Source organism: Phocoena phocoena, chromosome 20 (assembly GCF_963924675.1).
Source record: "Phocoena phocoena chromosome 20, mPhoPho1.1, whole genome shotgun sequence".
NCBI classification, from domain to species: Eukaryota; Metazoa; Chordata; class Mammalia; order Artiodactyla; family Phocoenidae; genus Phocoena; species Phocoena phocoena.
In genome coordinates, this window is record NC_089238.1 from 25,930,851 (window position 1) to 25,955,565 (window position 24,715).

The 24,715-nt window shown below is 38.9% G+C and overlaps 1 protein-coding gene across 1 annotated transcript in view; it reads right to left on the reverse strand.

Moving 5' to 3' along the window:
* Nucleotides 1–4,544: 4,544 nt before the first annotated feature.
* Nucleotides 4,545–24,715, reverse strand: part of BRD7 (bromodomain containing 7) — a 38,121-nt gene continuing 17,950 nt past the window's right edge. Inside the window, exons 6-17 of the mRNA XM_065898713.1 lie at nucleotides 21,887–21,997; nucleotides 17,252–17,436; nucleotides 16,138–16,261; nucleotides 15,402–15,477; nucleotides 12,809–12,916; nucleotides 11,915–12,050; nucleotides 9,685–9,796; nucleotides 8,050–8,106; nucleotides 5,902–6,013; nucleotides 5,460–5,603; nucleotides 5,100–5,243; nucleotides 4,545–4,773 (exon numbers count right to left, since the gene is read on the reverse strand). Coding sequence (XP_065754785.1) covers nucleotides 4,718–4,773; nucleotides 5,100–5,243; nucleotides 5,460–5,603; nucleotides 5,902–6,013; nucleotides 8,050–8,106; nucleotides 9,685–9,796; nucleotides 11,915–12,050; nucleotides 12,809–12,916; nucleotides 15,402–15,477; nucleotides 16,138–16,261; nucleotides 17,252–17,436; nucleotides 21,887–21,997 — 1,365 coding nt within the window. The 3' untranslated portion in view covers nucleotides 4,545–4,717. The remainder of the gene's footprint in view (nucleotides 4,774–5,099; nucleotides 5,244–5,459; nucleotides 5,604–5,901; nucleotides 6,014–8,049; nucleotides 8,107–9,684; nucleotides 9,797–11,914; nucleotides 12,051–12,808; nucleotides 12,917–15,401; nucleotides 15,478–16,137; nucleotides 16,262–17,251; nucleotides 17,437–21,886; nucleotides 21,998–24,715) is intronic.

Genomic DNA, 24,715 nt, shown 5'->3' on the forward strand with positions numbered 1-24,715 from the left:
GAAGAGCTTCAAAACTAAGAGCATCTACTCAGCATCAGCACGTGTAGAGGTTCCTGTATCTGGGAGGCCAGCCCTCTCACAGGCGCTCAGATGTCCTTGTTCTCAACTGAATGAATCAAGGCAAGGGAAAACGCCAGGTCTGTGAGGTGGTGTCTTACGGCACTTTAGCTCTAAAGAATGGAAAGAAGTCTACCTATGTTGTTTCAAGGTGAGGAATAATAATAACCAGACTGCCCTTTCCGTTTTCTGAACTGACGTCATTGCCTCATAACCACGGTATCCCTGGGGTTTCTGATAAATACAGCTGAATTTCACTATCTAGCAGGAATTCTTAGCCAGAAGTCATCCATGAACTCCCCTGAAATTATACAGAAAACCTTGCATACGCGAGGCTTCAGAAGATTACACAACGTTGCAGACAGGTGACTGAGCAGCCAGGTCTGCCTGGGACGGAGGGCTGTGGGGTGAGCTGGCACCCCAGCCACGGGCAGGGAGGGGACTGAAGCCCAAGCTGTTGCCTGCTGGTGCCGTGTCTTGTTGGGAGCTGGGTGGGCTAGTGGCAGCTCTGATGCTCCGCATGAAACTGGAATAGGTAGGAATAAATCACAAGAACTTGCTGGCCTAAAGGAATTTCATTGTGAAAACGCTGGTAAGGGAAATAAGCCGTACTTAAATTGCCTTTTTTACACACCAATTCTTCATCTAAGTACTATGCTGAAATCTATACCCTTAAAATCAGGAGTGACCAGGGCTGCTCAATAGGGCTCTCCTGGGAAGTCAGGAAGGTTCTGTCACGGAAATGGTGTAGACACACATCAGTGTGCTGGGCCTCTCTGAGGTGGGCATACGTCTGCTCTTGCAATATGCAAATTACTTTCTTCCTCTGGCAAAGAAATCCCAGTTGGGAGTTTTAAAAAATAATTGGTTACCATGTATGTATTTTTCTTTCACTGTGCTCAGATAAGAATATTGTTTTGAGGTTTTGTTTTGTTTTGTTTTTGCGGTACGCGGGCCTCTCACTGTTGTGGCCTCTCCCGTTGCGGAGCACAGGCTCCGGACGCGCAGGCTCAGCAGCCATGGCTCACGGGCCCAGCCGCTCTGCGGCATGTGGGATCCTCCCAGACTGGGGCACGAACCCGCGTCCCCTGCATCGGCAGGCGGACTCTAAACCACTGCGCCACCAGAGAAGTCCCTAAGTTTTGAGTTTTTGATGATCAGATCATAGTGTGTAACTGACCATAAAAAATCACTTAGTTATTTTTCAAAAATTTGTTTTCCAATTACCAAGTCATTTCTTCACAGGTGTCATTTTGCTTTATGACAAGTATCTTTCCTAACACTGACGTTCTCTATGGGTCAGGGACCTGCTTCAGATTTCTACTGAGGTGGCCTCACTGATGCTAGTGAAAATCACACCTGAAGTTTTCTGGTTTACTTATTAAGAACATTTCCTAAAAGACAAGATCATTAACCACTGTATACATTGTGTATATGTACAGAAATATGCTTTGAGAAAGTACATGCAAATGACTAGGGGTTATTCTATATACTGAATATTTATAGACCTGTAACATTTGTTTCAAAATGTTATAATTTCATTTTTATAAAGCACCAGTGTTTCTCCTTTGTTTAGCTTTTCAGAGATTAAATTAGCAATTTGGAAAACCTGATGTCCTAAGGTTTTTTTTTTGTCAGTTTTTTTTTTTTAACATCTTTATTGGAGTATAATTGCTTTACAATGGGGTGTTAGTTTCTGCTTTATAACAAAAAGTGAATCAGTTATACATACGTTCCCATCTCTCTTCCCTCTTGGGTCTCCCTCCCTCCCACCCTCCCTATCCCACCCCTCCAGGTGGTCACAAAGCACCGAGCTGATCTCCCTGTGCTATGCGGCTGCTTCCCACTAGCTACCTACCTTACGTTTGGTGGTGTATTTATGTCCATGCCACTCTCTCACTTTGTCCCAGTTTACCCTTCCCCCTCCCCATATCCTCAAGTCCATTCTCTAGTAGGTCTGTGTCTTTATTCCCGTCTTACCCCTAGGGTCTTCATGACCTTTTTTTCTTCGATTCCATATATATGTGTTAGCATATGGTATTTGTTTTTCTCTTTCTGACTTACTTCACTCTGTATGAGACTCTAGGTCCATCCACCTCACTACAAATCACTCAATTTCGTTTCTTTTTATGGCTGAGTAATATTCCATTGTATATATGTGCCACATCTTCTTTATCCATTCATCTGATGATGGACACTTAGGTTGCTTCCATGTCCTGGCTATTGTAAATAGAGCTGCAATGAACATTGTGGTACATGACTCTTTTTGAATTATGGTTTTCTCAGGGTATATGCCCAGTAGTGAGATTGCTGTGTCGTATGGTAATTCTTAGTTTTTTAAGAACCCTCCATACTGTTCTCCGTAGTGGCTGTATCAATTTACATTCCCACCAGCAGTGCCAGAGTGTTGCCTTTTCTCCATACCCTCTCCAGCATTTACTGTTTCTAGATTTTTTGATGGCCATTCTGACCAGTGTGATGATATCTCACTGTAATTTTGATTTGCATTTCTCTAATGATGAACGATGTTGAGCATTCTTTCATGTGTTTGTTGGCAATCATCTGTATATCATCTTCTTTGGAGAAATGTCTATTTAGGTCTTCTGCCCATTTTTGGATTGGGTTGGTTTTTTTTTTGTTATTGAGCTGCATGAGCTGCTTGTAAATTTTGGAGATGAATCCTTTGTCTGTCAGTTGCTTCGTTTGCAAATATTTTCCCCCATTGTGAGGGCTGTCTTTTGGTCTTGTTTATGGTTTCCTTTGCTGTGCAAAAGCTTTGAAGTTTCATTAGGTCCCATTTGTTTATTTTTGTTTTTATTTCCCTTTCTCTAGGAGGTGGGTCAAAAAGGATCTTACTGTGGTTTATGTCATAGAGTGTTCTGCCTATGTTTTCCTCTAAGTTTGATAGTTTCTGGCCTTACATTTAGGTCTTTAATCCATTTTGAGCTTATTTTTGTGTATGGTGTTAGGGAGTGTTCTAATTTCATACTTTTACATGTACCGGTCCAGTTTTCCCAGCACCACTTACTAAAGAGGCTCTTTTCTCCACTGTATGTTCTTCCCTCCTTTATCAAAGGTAAGGTGACCATATGTGCGTGGGTTTATCTCTGGGCTTTCTAAGCTGTTCCACTGATCTATATTTCTGTTTTTGTGGCAGTACCATACTGTCTTGATTACTGTAGCTTCGTAGTATAGTCTGAAGTCAGGGAGCCTGATTCCTACGGTGTTCTGAATTTAAATGTTTTCTTGGTCTTCGGGAACTTACCTTATTAGCTAAGTAGATCTAAAGTTTGAGTCGGTTACTGCCTGAATTATGTTTGAGAGACAAACTCTAAAAAGACTTGATAAATACATATTTGGACTGATTCTTTAATTCTCTTGGCATATGATTTCAAGTATGTTTTTGAAAGATTAGGTCATCTTAACTCTCTTGAGAGATTCAATTTTCCTTCACCCTACTTGTTAAGTGTTTGTTAGTTTTCAAAGTCAAGAAAATAATAAAATAGCTTCCTGCCCGGATGTTTTATAGAAGGGCTCCATGCAGTCTGAGTAGGGTCTTAAGCTTAATTTGTTCACTGAACTAGGCTACAGTCTAGTGCCTGGTTATAGAAGAGGACCACATCGTCGTCTCCTACTTAAGTAATCAGACTGCTCGGGCACTTGACCTTTGCATTTCAGGTAAAAGTAGATGAGTATTAGTTTAGGGTGTATGGCAGAAGCATAGGTAACCTGTGAGAAACAGTAAATAGAAACGTAAACTTTCCTTTAAGCTTGGTGATTTCCTTATGTATTCATGGATGATTTAGTTGGTTATCTTACTTGGCTTATCCTTTTACTGTAGTTCCAAATAACCCTCTGACAAATGGCAAAAACAAACCAAAAAGGAACACTAGACAAGTCAGTGCTATGAAACTCCTGATATGTTCTGTTTGTTTTGTTTCTGTGGTGGTGGGAAGCCCCTAATCCTTCTACATAAGGACATCATTCCCAACAGGTATACAGGGGACACACTAGTAAATTCTAAAGTTATTTTAAGTGTATTTGTTTTTATGGCATAACAATGGAAAATCTCATTGGATGGGGATTTTAAAGAAGAGTTTCTCAGTCATGGTCCTGCCTGTGAAACATAAGGAAGCAGCACTATCACTGCTCTGCAAGAACTTTGCCCAGGTCCACTCCCACCCACTCTCTGCTCAGTATGGCAACAGGTCAAAATCATTCATTCCTCACAAGGCCACTTTTTGAATAAATCATCAAGGTGAAATCTGGTAAGTCAGGAACCATTTGGTTATGATTTCCTTAATGAGAAGTACGGCAAATGTGGCAAAATGAGGGATTTCAGTTATTTGGGGAACTTCTTTTAATGGATGGTCATAAAAAGGCTGTTCTATTTTTTGAGCTTTTCTCTATCATTTCATCCTCAGATTTGGCCCCAGGGAAAGGTGACGGGGTAACTTAGCTGATATGCACAATACAGCTCACAGTCCCAGGTTCAGCTTTATTACCTAATAGAAGTCCAATCTCTGGAACATTAAAATTAATTGCTCCAAAGTTTAATTAAAAACACAATTTACAAATATTTAATATCTTCTGAAAAAGCATTTCCAAGTTAAGAATGAAAAAAATATATACATAATATATAATCAAATACCAGTTAGCTTCAAATCCCATCAGGTCCACACTCGGTAACATCAGTCTTTTTCGGTTCTTCAAAATCTGGAAGAAAAAACCCCCTTCATTCAGTACTTTTTTCCTTTTAATTAGAAAAGGTATGTGACGGTAAAAAAAGGGTAACTGTTGATAGCCCTTCTTTACTATGTTCAAGGTTAAAGACTAGGTGCATCACTGTGGCTTTTTTTTTTTTTTTTTTGGCAAATGTGTGAAATCTTTATTCCTTAGACAAGATGGAAAGAAAACTAAATAGTTCATATGTTAACAGCAGAGACAAAACCTTTCAGATGTTACTTGGAGGGGGAAGACCAATGTTTACTTTTACTCACACTTACTAGCCCTCCACTCTCCCGGGGACACAGGGCACGTACCTTCTGTTAAATCTACAAAGGTGTTTTCAACCACCGGGGAGGGGATGGAAATCCCCATTGCTTTTCGGACTCCGTACATGCTTACAATATCACCCGGAGTTACTTGCTGTGCAAGTTCTTTAAGGTTATTGGTCACTTGTTCAGCTGGAAAGAAAAATCAACATAAAGACAGTTCAGGGTACTGAAATGTGGTTCCTTTAGATAACTTAAAAAAGAAAAAAAACAAAAGCCCAATAAATATATAAGTGGCAAAAAATAAACTGTCCATGGTACTCACTTCAGTGTTACTTTACTGTGGTATCACTACTCAGAAATTTTCCCTTTAAGCACCCTTATTCTCCTACCAGAGGTACAACATACCAAGATGCATTTCTCTGTATGAGGGACCCAAGAGGCAGATCACGTTGGGAGGGGGTCTGGTGCTCAAACGCTCATTCTGGGCTTCCTGGAGCTCTCTGAGCAGTTTGGTGGTCTCGTCAAGTTTCCTCTGGAACACTTCAGCTTCTGTGTGGTAAGAAGAATGACTTACTAAGGACAACACGGACATACTTGCGTCTGGCCTTGTGCAGTAAACGAGTTCTGCGCTCTGGGGCTTTGCTGTTTATTGGTTAGTCTTCTCTCCTCAAAGGAGTGACCCCCTCAAATGAAAGCACCACCACACACATGCTTACGATTCCACTGAAGCATGGCCAGCCAAGATGTTCCTGTAGTGAATGGCTATGCTAGTCTGTGCTACTGTGACATTAAATCTTGACTGCCTGTGTCATGAAGTATTTCCTTCAAACCCTCTGGAGACACTTACCTTCCGAGTCAAAAACTTCAACTGGAGCTCCAAAGTTTGCTACTGCTTTCAGTGCTGTAAGCCTGTCTTGATTATTGGAGTCTAAATGCCCTGTTGGTTCGATTTCTGTAATCTGCTTTAAAAAAAAAAAGATTAATTGAGCTTGCTAAGCCCTGACAGTGCTAGAATGAGAAATTAAGAAGATGGCTTGTGTTTGTAAGCCAAGCTGTAGAGTTATAATTCTGATGCCTATAAAAACCTTTAAAATGCCATTCCCAAATCCTGGCAGAAGTGTCCATAAATCACACTTCTTGGTAATGGAATGGTGTGTCTTACACAATCTGCATCACTTGTTTCATCACCACTCTAAAGATAAGCCTCGTTACTGCCGACACTGTGAAGCGCTTTTGGTGACTGTGACACGGCTGCAGTTTCTGAGGCTCACAGGCAGTGTTTCAGTCTATACACTTGCACTCCCCTGTGGTAGATCTTGATCATAGTAAGATACTTCCCGGGTCTCCTCCAGGCCCCAAAGCCAGGCTGTAGTATTGCACGGGAGAAACAAAATCCTAAAAAGGGTGGAGTTTTATTTTTGGAATCACAAGACTCAGAGTTTTCCATAACCCCAACACTGCTTTTTAGGAACAGATCAATCCTGACAATGAGTAAACAAAAGTTAATGGTTCCTTTTATACTTTGGTATTGCACTCTCAGCTCGGACAGTCTGAACATCTATTTCTCTACCGACATACGGGCTAAAAGTGCGTGGCGGAGAAAACCGTATCGGTACATATTGATACTTATGGTTTGCCATTTCGGCTGGGCCCTTACTTCTCTCATCAATAAACTTCTTACCCAGCTTTCTTTCCCATTCTGAAGCTTTCTTTCATTCTTGCCTGCTCACCAAGTACATGACCTTTCTTGGAAAATGACAGGATTTTGTCAGTACCATCTACATTTGCATCTGTCTTTACTTGATCTCACATCTTCAAGTTTTCTTTCCCTTCAAAGAGCTTACATCTCTCTGATCTTCAATGTCCCAGTTTTCCTCCAGTCATTTAACTCACGGTACCTTTATCTTGTCCCCACCATTTTACTGAAATTACTCTGATTAAGGTTACAAATGACACCTGCTGGTCTCCTCTTACTGGGCTTCTGTGCAGCATCTGACACTGCTGGACTCTTTCCTGCATTAGTCTTCCGTGGTTTTCCCACCTTAACTACTGGTCTCTCCAAGGTTCTGTTCTTTGGCCTTTTCCCAGCCTACGTGTTCTGCCTGGACAATCTCAGTCACCTAATACCTACAATAATTCTACCTTGACACCAATGACTTCCAGGTCCACACCTCCACTGATGTCTCAAATCACACTCACCAGCCCTGAAACCAAGTGAAATTTCTTCCCCTGGCAAAGGTGTGCTCCTTTTCCTGTATGTCGAATATGAGCTAACAATACTAGTATCTACCTCGTGCAGGTCCTGTCAATTTTAGTTCTACTGTATTTCTCTTTATTGTACACCTTCATTCTCTTCCATTGTATTGTTATCTAAGCAAAAAGTTAACTAGTGTAAAGTCCCATAGCTTTTCACTGGTCCCCTCCCTCCAGCCCCTCTCTCGCCTCCACATTTGATCACAGCAGTCTAACTTCTAAAATCTCAACTTCTTAAGCACTGCATATATGACTCGTCATCATTTGGTCCTCAATACCTTTCCTCCTCTCTCCAGGTACCCTGTGGTCACTCACTTTCTGGGTGCTCTGCACATGTGCCTTGCCTGCTCAGATCTATTCAGGTCATTACACATGAAGTTCTACCCACTTCACACACCTGGCCCTGTGCTGCAGGAACCCTGTTCATCCTTCTAGACCCAGTTCATCCGGAAGTCCCTCTGTGAGGATCTCCTCAGCTGTCCAAAGCAGCTGGTTTCCCCAACCTGCGTTCCCACAACATGTACATTTACTCTGTACAGTAATTGGCTTTGGCTCCCTTGTTTACATGCGTGCTTATCTACTGCACTCGCTGCTACTACATTCCCCACAGGCAAAAAAAGTTCTTCGATCTCAGGAGACACTCGATAAATATTTTTCTTTTAAAATAAAAGCTTTATCATTTAGGCTTTCTAGCTTATTCGCCATTTAAATATTTCTTATGAAGAGTAAAAAATATAATCACCTCCATTTCTTTTGCTGTGTCAAGCATCCTAGTTTGGCCTTCATCTTCAGGAGATGACTATAAGGATAAAGAAAAACACTTTATTAAAAGACATATAAAAAGGCAAATATCAAGGAAAATAGAAAAACATCAAGAGTTTCACGGCAAGATAAAAGGAATAAGAATTATCAAAATACAATTTTTTAAACCAAAAATGAATTAGATATAATTACTAGCATTTTGAGAGTATTTTGTGAGTCCAGAGTACATATTACTGGTGACTTTAAGACTGACAGTTCTATGACCAATCAAGAAGCAACGTACATGTTTAAGAAGATACTTGGTAAATAGCATACAAGGACCTAAATAAATGGAGCCTTATTTTCAGCAATAGGTGGCTGAAATCTCTGACAAAGAGAAGATAGGAGTACTCCAGGGTGTATTCTGCATAAAAAGAGGCAACACTTGCAGACAGCAGAGAATGTAAAGTATTCAAATGCTATAGAGAACATGAAAACTTCCCATAATCCTAGTCTTCAGAGATACTGCATATATGAACAATACATGGATCATGCAAAAGAATCAGTCATGATCTCTTATCTTTTCTTGAAAGGTTATACTGTGATTTAACTGATTCCCAGTTTTAAAAAATTATAAACACTGTATTGCTTATATATAACTTCTATCTTAATTTGCTAGTATAAATTCTAAGAGGAACTGCTGGATCAAAGGGCAGAGGAACTTTAAATTTGAAATATATCGCCATATCAACAAAATGAAAGACATGCAATTTTAATTCAAGACTTTTAATTAGTTCAGGTTAATTGCTGGGAAGGGTATAGTAAAAATATTTTTGAATTGATGTAAAGCTGAATGTTTTTTAGGTCATGTGAAGAATGCAGTTTATGTGCTAAGATATAAGACTGTACAGCAGTTCTCACTGAACTTCAGGCGCTGACTCAGCTTTGCTGACAGGTCACCCAAGGACCAGCAGCCACAGGTACAGCGAGGGCAGAGGACAAGGCAACTACAGTCACAGCCACCAGAAAGAGTTATGACCCCCAGGAGATACAGGGTTCCTCTAACTATGGTGACAAGGACATTCTGGAGACCAACTCTCCTCTACACTGAAGGAACACTTTCTGGTTTTAATCTTTGAGCCAAGTCTCTGAATTATCCCAGATTATGAACTATGTCCAACTGAACTGGAGCTAGTTTACAAGTGTTAATACAATACAGCAATGAGGAAGCTTGTTACTTTTTTACTTGAGGCTCCACCACTGTATTATTACTATGTAATAAGGAAAAGGACATTCCCTATCATTTTAGTCAACTTAATGTCAAGCCAGCGAGCAAGACTTCCTTTTTTGTTGGGGCACAGAACATGAGCTGACTTCTGAGTTATAACCCCGTTTTTGATTCCTACGTTTCCAAGATGAGGAGATAAAGACAACCCTCTGGCCCTCACAGACCCTGGTAGCCGAGTTACGCGTTTCCGTTCATTGTCCTCCACCCATGGTCTCCACCCGGGCTGGGCTGTCTTTTCAGCGGAATGGAGTTCAGCTGTCACACTGGTAAATCCCATGGTTTCATAACACTGATGACTAACACCCGAGGGCCAATGATAACTCATTGTTTCTTTAGCAGCATTCTTACCATCTCCAACTCCTGCAGGGTTCTAGAATGTCCTCCTTTTGTTAAAACATCCAGTAAACTATCTGCCATAACATATGGATAATCTTGGCATGTGGCCAAAAACTCATGGATGCTGAAAGAGAGTGTGTTGGGAAAGTCACTTTCATACAAATCATCTCCACTGGCGTAACCTTCCTATCATAGCCAACTGTTTCATTAGATGCCCTTAAATTTATACCCCATGATGTGAAACTTTCCATCTGGACACAACACTGTATTTACATATTTACCAGTGATCAAGTTATCATCACAAGAGAATTAAACAATACCAAGAACACCATGAAAAGGAAATGCTCCTGGGGAAAACTTCAAAGAAAAACAAGACCTCAGTGGTGGAGGGGATCAGGGCTCAGCCTGTGGAATTCTTTGCTTCTCCCCTTCACTTCTTCCCTAAGGTGATCGTATTCACCTCAGGACTCTCACATATACTAAAAGACTCTAAAAGTCACACCTCCAGTTTGGACCACACTCTTTGGACAGCTCCATTTGGAGGTCTAATAGGCTCAAAATGTCCAAAATTGAGTTGCTGGATCTTCCTCCCGAAGTAGTCCTTCTAAAATCTTCCCCTTCTCAGTAAAGAGCAATGTCATCCTTTTAGGCTTGGTCTAAAACCCTGGAGTCCTCCTTGACTTTGCTCTCTCACACCTCACTTCAGTGAGTCAAGAAATCCTACTGGCTGACTACTGATCCCTTCTCAGCACCTCAGCCACCACTCCCACGGTCCAGTTCTCATCTGGATTATGACAGCTGTTCCTCTGTTTCTTCCCTTGCCCCCCTGCAATCTGTTTTCCACAGAGCAGCCATAGTGCTCCTTTTAAAATTATAAGCCAGACTTGGTCACTACTCTGCTCAAAAGCCACCAATATTTTCTCACCTCACTTAGAATAAAATGCCAAGTCCTTACAAAGATCTACTCCCACCAGTTATTTCCCCGACTCTTCCTGTCCCTTACTGCTCTTCTTGGTCTCTAAATGTGTCAGGCAGGTTCCCACCTCAGGCCTTTGGCACAGCTATTCCACTGGCTGGAATGTTCTTCTTTCAGATGGCAGCAACGCTTGCTTCTTTACTTCCTTCAGTTTTGCTCAATGTTCACTTAGCAAAGCCTTCCTTGACTACCCTATTTAAAACAGCACCCCTCTCCCAATCCTAGCACTATCTTCCTTTACGTCTTTACTTTTCTTCAAAACACCTGTTACCACCTGACAGGAGGGCATGGGTCTTTGTCAGCATTGTTTCCCAGGGGAATCCCCAGTATCTAGACGAATGCCTGGAAAATAAGGCACCTGCAATGCCTGTATGTGGAATGCATGGATGAATAACCCAGAAAGAATTTATTCAAGCTGGTGAGAAGAGGTCTAAAGGATATACAAATGGCTTGATCTTAAACCACAGTCACTGACTAAGGACCCCTGCCTTATAAAAACACTGCCGCCACTACCACCATACATATATAAAAGTGAACAATCCCCCCTTTGTCAGAACACCAGGAGACTGGTTAATCTATTGGGTTAAATTCTTACATATGACGAAGTTAACAAAGTGCCAGGGCCAAGGAGGAATAACCCAAGTTCAGTGTCTCACCCCAAGCCAGAATCCCAGTAAATCAGGACATTTCATTATGTTGATGGGATGCAAAGTACCCAACATCCTAAATAAGAACACAAAGTTATCTTCCCACAGAAGCAATAAAGGATAGTTGAGTGTAACTGCAATGGTCTACTGGTACGTGACGGGTCAAACAGGCTTGGATGTGGGTTGCATTAGGAATCGAATCATGTCCTACCTCTGATCTTGGGGAAAATGGGTTGTGGCTTCCCAAACTGATCAAATTTGGAACAACTCACTGACACACAAAACTGTTACAGTAAAGCAGGTGGCACGTCAACATTTTGAAGCAACAAGCTCCTGAATTTTAGTAAGCATCTTTAAAAAGATATTTTTGTAAGAATTAAAATACTACAGATGCCAACATCAGAAAATATTAGGGAGATACATTCTTTCTTTAAAATATATGGTCTCTATTAAAGAACGATGATAACTAGGGGTCTATTTAATTACTGTCAATTAAAAAAATTACTGAACACATTTTCTACCATTTGAATAACTCTGTAAGTCTATCAATAGATCACTTATATATATCAGTATTTTAGGACAACATAGCACTCAGAATACTGACGAACTGGTGACTCACCTGAAATCACTCGGGAGGTCAGAGTCTTCCCCATAGGTTGAATAGATTAAATCAGAATCGTCCTTGCTGATGTTTGCAAATGTGGAGTCATAATGTGGTGCATAAGAACTGTAGGGTCCATAATTCAAGTATAACACTGTTGATAAAAACACACACACACACACACACACACACACACACACACACACAAACCACAATACCATTCTTTAACTTGTATGTCAATCTATATTTTTGTTTATTAAAGATCATTCCCTTCTAACTTTGCTACTTCATTGACTGGCATACAAATTTAGGGTAAACGTTTTCTCCAAACATGTATTTGTGAAGTCACAACTCAGGTGAATCTTTGCCCACAAAGCAGAGAGGAAAAAAAAGAAATAACAAAACTCATTTTGAATACTAATACTGATTTTTTCAGGGGCTTCCCTGGTGGCACAGTGGTTAAGAATCCACCTACCAACGCAGGGGACACGGGTTTGAGCCCTGGTCCGGGAAGATCTCACATGCTGCGGAGCAACTAAGCCCGTGCGCCAGAATTACTGAGCCTGTGCTCTAGAGCCCGCAAGCCACAACTACTGAGCCCACATGCCACAACTACTGAAGCCCGCACGCCTAGAGCCCGTGCTCCGCAACAAGAGAAGCCACCGCAATGAGAAGCCCGCGCACCACAACGAAGAGTAGCCCCCGCTCGCTACAACTAGAGAAAGCCCACGCACAGCAACAAAGACCCAACGCAGCCAAAAATAAATAAATTTAGAAAAAAAAATACTGATTTTTCAGTTTCTTAATAAAATAGCTAATTAATGTTGCAAAAATACCATAAAGAGAGTGCTTCTTTTCCTCAGCTCCTTGAGAAAGAAGAGAAAAAACTTGACTACCATGTGGGAGCCTTACCTGGAGTTACCTTGTTCCTTTTATCTTCTTTGAACCCCTGCAAAGTATTCACTCCAGACTGAAGTCTTCCAGTCGTCATTCCCAGTCTCACAGGGCAGTAGCCTGGTTCTAAAACATAAGAGTGAGCACGGTGGAGGCAGCTCATGTGGCAGTGATCCAGATGGTGCTCTCACTCAGCGTCTGTGCGCACACTGCTTCATGCCATCCACGTGACTCTGGGCAGCCCTTGCTCTACCCATTTTTAACATAAGAAAATCTGAGCTTAGAAAGGCAGGAACGTACGTGGACCAAAATCTGGTCCTTTTCATTATACTCTACTGCATCCTGGAATTCTTTATAATCATGTTGCACTTCACTTTAAAAAACATGTTTAAAGTTTTCTAAACATGGACTTTTGAAAAATTTTTCTTTTGGCCGCACCCCGCAGCATGTGGGATCTTAGTTCCCCCACCAGGGATCAAACCTGTGCCCCCTGCATTGGGAGTGTGGAGTCTTAAGCACTGGACCGCCAGGGAAGTCCTGAAGGTCGGATCTTTTAATGTTAAGATGATGCAAGTAAACCAGTAGAAAAGGTCAAGTAAAAGACTAAGGGAAAATACATGATTAAAGACAAGAACTCATAATATATTCAGGATAAGTGAATCTGAATTAATCTGAGGCAGACTTGCACTGCAGGGAAGAATAGTCTTTAAAGATGTGAGGTCTGTAAACCAGGAACGAACCCCTGTAATGATGCTAGAAGTCTGTGATACAAGCATAAGAACTGAGAAGGATGGTATCAGGAGAAAACGTGGTCTCTAACAAATTCCAACAGAAAGGACACTTTCTCTTGAAAAAGAGACAAGATGATTTTTGTAGCACGACCACCCTGGAATAGAGTCTACTGCCACATGTGATCAGTGTGATAAAATAAACGCACTTGTGAGAAACTTCAAACACCTAAATCAGATCTTCCGGAATTTGATGTCCTAATTGGTACTAGTGCCTCCAACCAGGAGGATGGAGCTGAGCCAGGGACATCTTCTGCCTTAAACCAGTAAACTGGCCTCCTGGGGGAGCTGCTGTGTGTGTGTGTGAGGAGTCAGGTCAGCGTTGGCCACATTTGATAATGACTACAGAAGCGGGAAATCCAGAAAACCAGACCAAGAGCAGAGACCAGACCCCAAGTACAAAGAAAGGGGCAGATCTTAAGGTGTGACCTAAATCAACTTAGCTGCATCACCAAATTTTCATCACGGCTATACTACAGAGAGCTATGCTCTCAATCCTGTGGCATTTTCTTTTTTCTTTTTCTCCCCTGTGGCATCTTCTTTGACACAAGACCCTAAAAAGTTCGTACGGAAAGTTCATATAAAAGTAAAAAATGAGTTTTGTTTTGAAAACGTAGCACCAGTTCCTTTTCTTCTAAGTAAGGAGGCTATTAATGTTCTCCTTCAGCATTTCAAGAGTGGAATGCAATGCTCAAAGAGAACACTGACAGGCTTGCGTCAAATGCACCAAGCTCTTCTCTGCTTCAAGGTGTTTTTTTTACCTGTTATTCCCCAATCCCTTACCCACCATTTTGGGATCAACCTAAACATCTCTTAAGGAAGCCCTCTCTGACCCCCAGACACGAGATAGATATATCCTGTTACTACTCTGCCGCTCTGTTCCTCTGATGTACTGATTCATGGTGGACAAGTTGCCATCTCTTTACATGATTCTTTTTGTGTCCTCCTTTCCCCACTCCACAGAACGTAAGGGGGACTTGTCTCTTCCTGTTTTGCTCCCTTTTTACACCTAGCTCCACCTCAAGCTCCTAAGACAGTGTCTTGCTCATGGCGAACAATAAATAATGGAGACTATTTCCTGAAGCGCAGGAATTTTGTCATTGTTCATTTTTGTTATCTCCAATTAACTCTCTCCTAATGGTAGTACGAGAACAGGTATTTATAAAATATTCTCATGCTTATCACATGATTCTCCCCCCTCAGATGAATGACATAAATTTCCCATTCTTACATCAAGGTTTAAAATATTCCCTATACTACTTCCATTAAAATATCATTTGAGAAAATGTAAGTATGACTTGAGTTTCTAAAATAGTGATCCCCAACCTTTGTAAACTTTCTATCAACCACAGTGAAAGATATGTCATTAACTATATATTATTCCATTCCCATTAAGGTACTACATGGCATATATATTCATTTTATTCCCTGAAATTAAAAAGTCAAGTTAAATTTATTATGCCATAGTCTGAGGGTTTTGAGATACTTCAAGAAATAACTGAGCCTTTATACCAGAGTCTCTCAAAACCAGGGCTAGAAATGACTGCCTAATATTTTGGCTTTGTTAATGGTGGGTATGATATTCCAGGCACTTTATATTTTAAAGAAAACTTGAACTGTAGTACTTATTTGGGATGAAATAAAGTTAGGCTAGCTGTTAGTATGAAGTACACGATGCCTAGCCAAGTTCTTTATGGATGATGATACAGTTAGGTTTATCAATATTCAGACTTGTTGCTTTAAAATGTTAACCCGGGTTACTGCTCTTTTCCAAATTAGCATCAAGTTCAAAGTTCATGCATAGTCTAATTCTGTGAACTTACCTCCTACAACAGGATCCACAGGATGGAGAAGTCCCAATGTTGTTGTTCCATCTGGTTTCCTCCTTTCAAATTCACACTGCAATGACCCAAAGTATTCAAATGGCATGAACAGTTTTATATACCATATGTACATATGCTGCTCATCAGAAAACCTTACCTTAGTTTAGTCAAGCTAATATTACAGGTAGCGATCATCACTATACTCAGATATCAACTTTCACACCTGTCTCCATGCACACAGGTGTTGATGGGTTAAAGAAATGAAGGTTAGAGAAATCTCAGAATTTTGAAGAGCTGTGTGGGTGGGTCCTTAAGGTCACCGAGTTCTGTTCACTCTATTAAAAAAGGATACTGAAGGCCAGGGAAGGGGAGTGACTTGCCCAAAGTCATGTATTAATTCATTTGGTTTTAGAACCAACGTGCTATACAATATGACTTGAAAAGACCAGTACATAAATGTTTTCTTTGTAAGCTTTAAGTCTGTGGTTCATTTTCCAACTTTAGAACACATTAACATCACTTAAAAAAACGAACAAACCCAAATCCCTTTATCCAGTAACAGGATAATACTATATACTTTACAAACCAAGTATATTATTACTTTTTCTTTTTGTGAGTGTTCTCCTTAAGAACTCTATGGCAGATATGGATTAAAAGGACACAAGCAACTTAAAAACTGTAAGTTTCAGACAACCCGAATCAGTAGGTAATGAAACGAAAGGAAAAGCTTGATCACCTGACTATTAACAAGCCGCCTGGTCAGCTTTCCTCCAGATTCCTTAACAATGCGGTCAATCTGCTCCTGCTCTCTTTCTACATTATTGCTTTTAAATTTATCTTCAAGTACATCTTTGTCTTTCCTGAAAACACACATTAGTACTAAGTAAAAGATAAGATGAAAACATTAAAATGTAATTCCAAATATGAATACAACTAAAGTGGAGAAATTTGCACTACTGACACCAATTAAAACTTTGTTCCTTAATGACCTGGTAAGGGGCCCTAATAACACACCAACAGTAAGGCAAACCAAGTAGTTGGCTAGTTCCCTCCCTTTTTGTGTCCAGTGTTACTTGCTCTAAACGTTTTTCTTAGAAGATTCACAAAAATGAAACTCCACCTCAAATATGTTTTAAAGGGGGAGGGGCACACAATTTGTATTTATTAAGTTCAATATTTAAAATTAAAATAAATGTACATTTAAAATGTATAAATCTTAGAAATATAACAAAAACTTGTCACAAGTTTACTTTCTTTGCATTATGACAGCAGAAATCGCACACTGCTAACTAAACCCTTCTGGAGTTGACAGCGAGGTGCTGGGCATCAGAGTAGGCAGTGGTGTGAGCAGGATATACACGACTGCGTCCGGCCATGCCAGCTGCTGCCCAGTAGGACCAGTGGCTCATTACTGCTCCTACCAGCTGGCACTGAGTGGAAAACATGCACACATCTCAGTGATAGCCCATCTGTTTAGAAGGTAGCTTTAACTGTGCTTAGCCTTAAGTACGGTCTCAACTCCTTTGTGGAATGAAATAATGAATACACTTTTTTCTTAAACAAAGAGTTCTACTAAAATAAATTCACAGACAATTATGAGTCCCTAAAGGTAATTTACTGGTTTTAAAACTACTTTCATACAGAATAGACATTCAGAACTATTTTCTGAACTGTGTTTGGACAATTCCATATAATGCTTTGCATGAGAAGAAGGGTATCAAATCATCAAAATGGACTTTCAGGACAAAACCCAACCAACCATGGACCCAAGGCAGGCCCCCAATCAGTATTTTCTCCCGATACTGGTGTGAAAAAGACAGCTTAACCTTAATATTCCAAAGATTCTTTACTTTTTATTTTCCTTCTTGGGACTCTTGAAGCCTTGTGCCTCAGTGTCTCCAGAGTCTTCCCTCTCTCTTGGCCAGCAGCCGCCGTCCTCCCCACTCTGCGAGGTGTCTGTTCTATCTTTCTGCTTTCGACTTTTTTGCAAGTCTGCCATGAAGTCTATGCTCTGCTTCAGGCTCTGAATTCTCTCCTAAAAATATTCAAGAATATTCTTATTGAATGTTTGTCATTCATTTTGAAAGTAATGCATTTTTCCTCCACAAGAGTTTGCACTTATCCTGTTATTAACTAGGGAAGAAAAACAATTAAATGTAATCATACCAACAGAGTAGAATATTTAGGAACCAGGACAATAAAGTCTATTCCTTCAATGCAGATAATTTCCAACGTAAGAGAATGCTCTATAACTTTGCTGCATCATCAAAAAGTTCACAGAAGAGAAAGTGTGAATAAATACTAAGTATTCTTTGCAGTACTAAATTTAAAAAGTAAAATTTAGTTTAATAGGATGTTAAAGTTTTATGTTTAACAGAATGGTTTTATCTTCTGAAATTTAAGAATTATCAGGTATTTAAAACCTAGAGCATGTGAACATCTGAAGATCCCTTACATTCTAGTATCCTGGGATAATCAATGATGATTCTGGCATTTTTCTCTGTGTGAAAACATGCCTCAAGGAGAATAACAAGGCTGCTAGCCTAGTTTCTTTTTTAGAGTGCATAATGTTCTAACCAAAGAAGTATTGTTTCTGTTTTGTGAAACATGCTGAATTTTCCACTGCGTTGATACGCTGTGAAATTTTCATGGTGGTTAAGGACTTGAGGTTTCTGGACAAATGTTAAAGAGGCAGATTTGTTCCCAGTGACTATTCTGCGTTTTATTTCTGAGTGTTGTCACTGGATAAAATATGGACTGCAGTCTCCTCAGGGCTGCACAGCAACAGCAGGGAAGACTTCTGTGGAATAATAGAAACTAGAACTGGAAGGGACCAGAGATCATTCAAATAAGAACAGTGTAGCCCAGAAATGCTAAATGACTCACCTAAAGTCACAGAACCAGTGACCACAGACCAGGCCTCTTGTCTCTCACGATGGGGACTTTCCTCATCATACTCTGCTGTATTAGCAGTACAGACTGAGAGCCTCAAGAAGTGAACCCTATTTTTACTGGACTATAATTTTAAAATAATCTTAAAACTATTTAAGCAATATATTTTATGGTAGACAAAGACATGGGTAGAGGAGAAAATAAATACCTTGTTAATTTATTATCCAGAGAGGAAAAGTGTTAACAGGTTTAACATTCTAGTTTTTTCTAAGCATTACACATATTAGCAAATTGGAATTATAATGAACATTTTGTAACAAGCAAAGTTTTTTTTTTTTCAGTTAATAAGCTGCAAGTATCTCCCTTCTGTATCATAAAGTATTCTTAACAACTGTATAATATTTCATCCCATGTGCGTCTCATGGTTTAATTAACGACCCTTACTGGACATTTAGCTTATTTCCAAGTTTCTCCTATTATAAATAAAAGTCTCCAGGAATCTCTATCTCTTTAGAATAAATACTAGGAGTAAAAATACTAGGTCAAAGGGAATGAGTATTTTTAAGGCTTCTGATGTGTACTACCAAACTGCTTTCTAGAAAAACTGTAACAATTAATAGTATTTGAAAGTTTCACCAGTGTTTGAAATTTTCTCTGAATCCCTGGCAAACTGATTAGTACCATTAAAAAAAAATTACTAATTTGATTTTTAAAAACAGGTTTTATTTTAATACACACTTAAAAAATACTAGTGTGTGATTCTTTCTGTGTGCATTTACTGGCCATTTGTGTTTCCCCTTGTGCATGTCACTTAAGCCATTTCTTAACTCATCTATTTCTAGCACCTGAAACGGAGGTTGGCACATAGTAGGCACTCAATAAATGCTGGTTAAATGAATGGGCTTAGATCACAAAGTTCTCAGTAACCTTTTAATTTCCATTCTAGAGTTTTATAAAGCAGAACCTACATTTAATAATGTTTTCAGATTTTTAGAAAAATATAATATGCATAAAATTAAAATAATTCAATTAGAGAAATTTTCTAAATTTCAACACAAGTCATGGAAAAAAACTGAGTTTAATTAATTTTAATTTGAAAGCAATGTCTTTCTTTTTTGGTAACTAAAATGTCTCCAAATCAGCATACTGTTTATTAATTCTCAATTTTACAAATGTCCAAAGGGTTTGATTCTTTGCCATTAGTAACAGCTAACACCTACTGAGTGCTCACTCACGTAGCAGGTATAATTTTATAAGGTAAGTACTACTGTTATGCCATTTTACGTGATGGGAAAAAGGCTGAGAAAGGTTACGTGGCCCGCGTAAGATCACACAGTCTCAATAACACAGCCAGGACCTGAACCTTGATTAGTCTGATCCAAAGCCACTATGCTATGAATAGTACTGTTTATACTATAATGCAACATTTAGTATTTGGGAAATCAAAAGAATTATTCTGCATATGTCCACTTTTTATAAAAATAACACATCTACTAATAGTCACCTAATAGTCACTACTTGTGTGTAACTGAAAAAATGATGAATGACTGCTCTACAATCTTTACACTGAATTCAAAAACAGTTATCTTTGAAAAGACACCATTCACGGAAGGGTGTACTGGGCTCTCTTGGGAGATGTGCTATTAAAAGAGTAATTCAGAAGGTCTAAATTTAAACATTTAAAAATCACTACTGTAAGGGTCTCTCCCATCTAGGGTGGAGAGAACAGTCAACAGGAAGCTATAACACAGGATGCGTAGGGCTCCTCAACAGGAAGAGATCTGAAAAAAGGGAAGACAACAGAGAGAGAAAAGGGAAAGTGGAAGAGAAAGGTTTTCTTTCCTGTGCTTCCAGCCATCCCATCCCCAATAAAATACAAGAGATACTGGAGTCGTTTACATGTTATATTAACTACATTATTTAAAGATGAGAAAACAGTGGTAGATCAAAGTTGAAAATTTTACTTGGATATGTTATGTTTGCGAATTAAACTTTATCCTAAAAATTCAATGTACATATTTTGGAGTGACTAAATACTGCATTTGTTGGGTGCACTTTTACTTCAAATACAAAAATAGCAAGTATTTTGCAGGTTTTTAAAACTGGAATATGGTTCTGGATTCTGAGTTTTTCTGCAAAGAATGGGATAAACATTTTATATTCCCCTTTCCTCTGCATATTTTGCCAAAGATGGGTAACTGGCTTACATTACAGTTTCCCAAGTCTCTAGGAAAGGGTGGGAATTGATGTTGTCTAAATTTTAGGAGTGCAAGAATGAACATCAATCCAAATGTTTTTCTTTCCTCCGTTAAGTGGATACAAGAATCTTTCAGAGCCAAGCACACAGACACTAAGACGTCTGCGCACCAAGGCAATTCTTTAAATGTAAAACTGTGATACAAATGATCACCATAAAAATTGGAAAACCATGTGCATCTACACATGACTCATTTCTACTATTCTCTAACTCCCTTGAATTTGAACCCGAGCCCTTGATTCTGATTTCTTTCTCCTCATACCCACTCATTTCTCTTTGCAAAATCCCTCTCACATCTTGTTCTTCTTGATCTCCTCCTTACTCTAGTTCTTTCTAAAATCAGCACATTAATGCTAGCAATTATCTTTGAGATCTCAGATTAAACCTTCTTCTCTACAGATAAGAACACTGAGGCCCAGGGTGGTTAAAGGGCCCAGGGTGGGCCAAGGTCCAAAAGTTAGTGGAAAAGAGCTAAAACTAGAACTCAGTCTTCTGACTTCCCGCTGTGATAAGGTGCCAGGTTTGCCTCAGTTAATTTTCCATCCTATGCAGCGTTGTGAGTAAAACCTCGAAAGACGTGATTTATCTTGTGAGCTCTCCTCTTCTCCCAGCAGATGCACATGTTCACCTCAATTTGCCCTTCAAGGTCATTCATCAGCCATCGCTCTGAGACGAGACTCCCGTCACTTTCTGCCACTATCTACAGTATCTCTGTTTTGAATAAGTTTAAGCTCCCTCATGAAGCTTGATGATGATGATGATGATGTGTCTGCGTCTCTGCACACGTTTCTCCCATGTCAAATGCCTTACTATGTGCAACAGTTCTTATCCTTCAAAGGAAAGTCTGCTCCTGTGGGGAGGTGGCTTTGAGACAATTCCAAATTATCGTTCATTTGTGTATTTTGTTTCTTTCTACTCAAAGGAGTTCCTGTGCTTCACCAGAACATTAGATTCCATCCCTACAAAGGGAAATAGAAAGCTTTCCTTCTAAAAGGTCTCATAATTCATGTAATCTATCCTGTCCTGGAATTCATGTTGATGTTTGTTTCACAGCCAATATAAGTCTATCTGGTGAATACCAACTCAAGAGCCTTTTAGGTAAATAATTACAAGTGACTGCCAATATTTATTTCTATCAATTCCAAATGAGAATCTTCCTGCTTTAATTTTCGTTTCTATGTTAAAAATTTTTTTTCATTTAATATTTCCTACTTTTAATATCATCTGCCTATAAAATAAAAGCAGTACTGTATTAGACCTGTATCACTATAACCAAAAAACAAACGGATATAGATTTTTATAACAATTATTATTTATGACAAAGGATTTCCTTTACCTGGCTAAGAATTTTCATCCCTGAGTGTAATAGCTTCTTTGCAGCTTTATAATAAATGGTCTCTGGTTTGTTGTAAATCATAGCATTAGTACACATTAGTTTGAAGTTATCCTGCAGAGAAAATATTAGGGAGAAATACATTAAAATGAAACAAAGTACCCTCCTGTCCTGTTTGAAATCATGCAGGTCTTCAGGAAATTAAAAACAACCACCACCACCAAAAAAAACACCCCGAAACAAAAACAAACCAACAAAACCCGCTCCCATCCTTTTACTGTTTACTAAGCAACATTAACAGCAATTTATTAAGTTTTAAAATTCACTAACAGGGCTTCCCTGGTGGCACAGTGGTTAAGAATCCACCCGCTAATGCAGGGGACATGGGTTCGAGCCCTGGTACGGGAAGATCCCACATGGCGCGGAGCAACTAAGCCCGTGCGCCACAACTACTGAAGCCCACACACCTAGAGCCCGTGCTGCTCAACAAGAGAAGCCACCACAATGAGAATCCCGCACACGGCAACGAAGAGTAGCCCCTGCTCGCCGCAACTAGAGAAAGCCCACACGCAAGAAAGACCCAACGCAGCCAAAAAAAAAGGAAAGAAAAAATAAAAACTTAAACTTAAAAAAAAATTAAAAAAATAAAACGCACTAACAAAACGAATACTGCTAAATTAATTTAAGTATCCTACTACATTCCTTTCCAAATTCTTAAACATTCTATAGTAACTATATAAATTTTAGATCCCAAGATAAAATTTTAAAATGGGTTTCTTCAGTACAATCTTATTGCACAAAAAAAGAATTAGAAGAAAATACTTCTATCTTATATTTAATAATCTGAACTGTGTACTTCATTTAATTAAAAAATATTCTTAGTTTTAAAACAAACATCTTAATTCTCCAGTTACGAGTTAAATATTTTACTTCAGATCCTGACTGAAAACTGGGACAATATTAAATTATCACAATATTTCCTACCAGATTCAAATTAACTGAGCAAAAATGGCAAAACATTTACACTAATTTTCTTTTAAGTGTTTGGACACTGTTATAAGCCAAACATAATTTGCAGAATGTTGCAAAATCATGCCAACCTGAAATAAACCATACAACCTCAAAGAGTTACAACATGTAACTGCAGTAGGCAAATTATCAAAACTGTACTTTTGGTTTAAATTTCAAAGTATGCACATGTGCTGGGGAACTCAATCCCACTGCATATTTTCACGGTTAAGTAATTTTTACATTGTATAAATGTGAGGGCGATTATGCCAAGGCCTTACTAAGTTAAAATGATAAAAACCCAACAAAAAATAATCTGAGTCCCAAACTCCTCCTCTGAATTTAAAACGAAACATTCAAGCCCCATTATTTAATAACTAGTGATGACAGCTTAGAACACTTAATGTAATGAAGATAGGTAGACTGAATATTATTTAAAAGCATATGAGAAGACTGTTCAAGGGTCACAATAAATTTGATATTAAATTTAAAGGAGATGAAACGAAGTATATGTGGCTCCTCAGTTCTTGGCCAAGTCTCTAATCAGTTAGGATTTTGCTAGGTCCTGGATCCCTAAGAATCTGATGAAAGCTATGGATCCACTCCTCAAGTACATACATGTAATACAAAGGTGAACACAAAATTTTCATGTCATTTTATAAGGTTCCTCGTCCCCCTAAAGGCTCATCCATGGCTACCCAGAGGACCCCAGGTTAAGAACCCTTTTACAGATATTCTGAAAAGCTTCCATTCCATTAAGAATTATTAAATATATATTTAGGGGTAGGAGAAGCAAATGAGGGGAGACACTAGATGACTATTACACTAAATGACCATTGGTCTCTAACTGGCAAGAGAGTACTGGACTATTCTGATTACAGGTCTGATCTGTTAAGGCAATTTGTAGATTCCATGAATCTTAACTGCCACGTGCTAGGTTTTACTGGACTTTTGTGTAATGGCACTTCATCATTCATAAAGCTGAATGACCTTTCTGCATACTTTTCATGTAATAATAAAAAAAAACCTTGAACAACCTAATGAGCTGGATAAGCTAATAAATACTACATTGGGCTATTGAATTTTCCTGAGAAAAAAGTGTAGTAATGTAGAAAACTCCAAAAAGTTAAAAATACTTGTTCATTTCAATTATGATAAATCTTGACCATATCTCAAAAACACTTAGGGGGCATACTTCTACTCCCTCATGTCATCATAAGGAAAAGATCCAAGGAAAACTATTCACAAAAAGAAAAAAAAACTGTGAAAAATTTTCCATTAAGCAATATATAAGGTCCGAAATATGCTGAAATAAACAGTTCTAGACTAATTTTCACCAGATGAAAAGTTGAGAAAAGTTTCCATTTCTTTGAATACAAGAGAATACAATTCAGGTTTTTCAGAGTGAAATATTATCTATACATTCAACTTGATAGTAAAGACAGAACTAAATGGTAGTGTTATAAATTTCAACCGATCAACGTGGATGAAAAAAAAAAAGAGACCAAGTAAACGTTTACGTTTACTGTCTTATTTTCCTTCTGTAACTGATTAGGGTCTAGCCCTTAGGTCAGGTGAACGCTACAATGTTCAACCAGAAAAAACAAAGATAGAATAGATATTATCTAAACCAGTTAAGTTCGTAATGGTTTGGTACAGAGCAAATTAAAAAAGAAAACACATGGTTCCTTTTCTTCGGATGACTAAAATGTAAAGTATAACTCTGAAACCAACATATATACCAAGGCTATTTAAAGATGGAAAAAACTTCAACTATAACATTAGGCATATGTATCATCTTGGTAGCTTATAGGTTCTTTATTT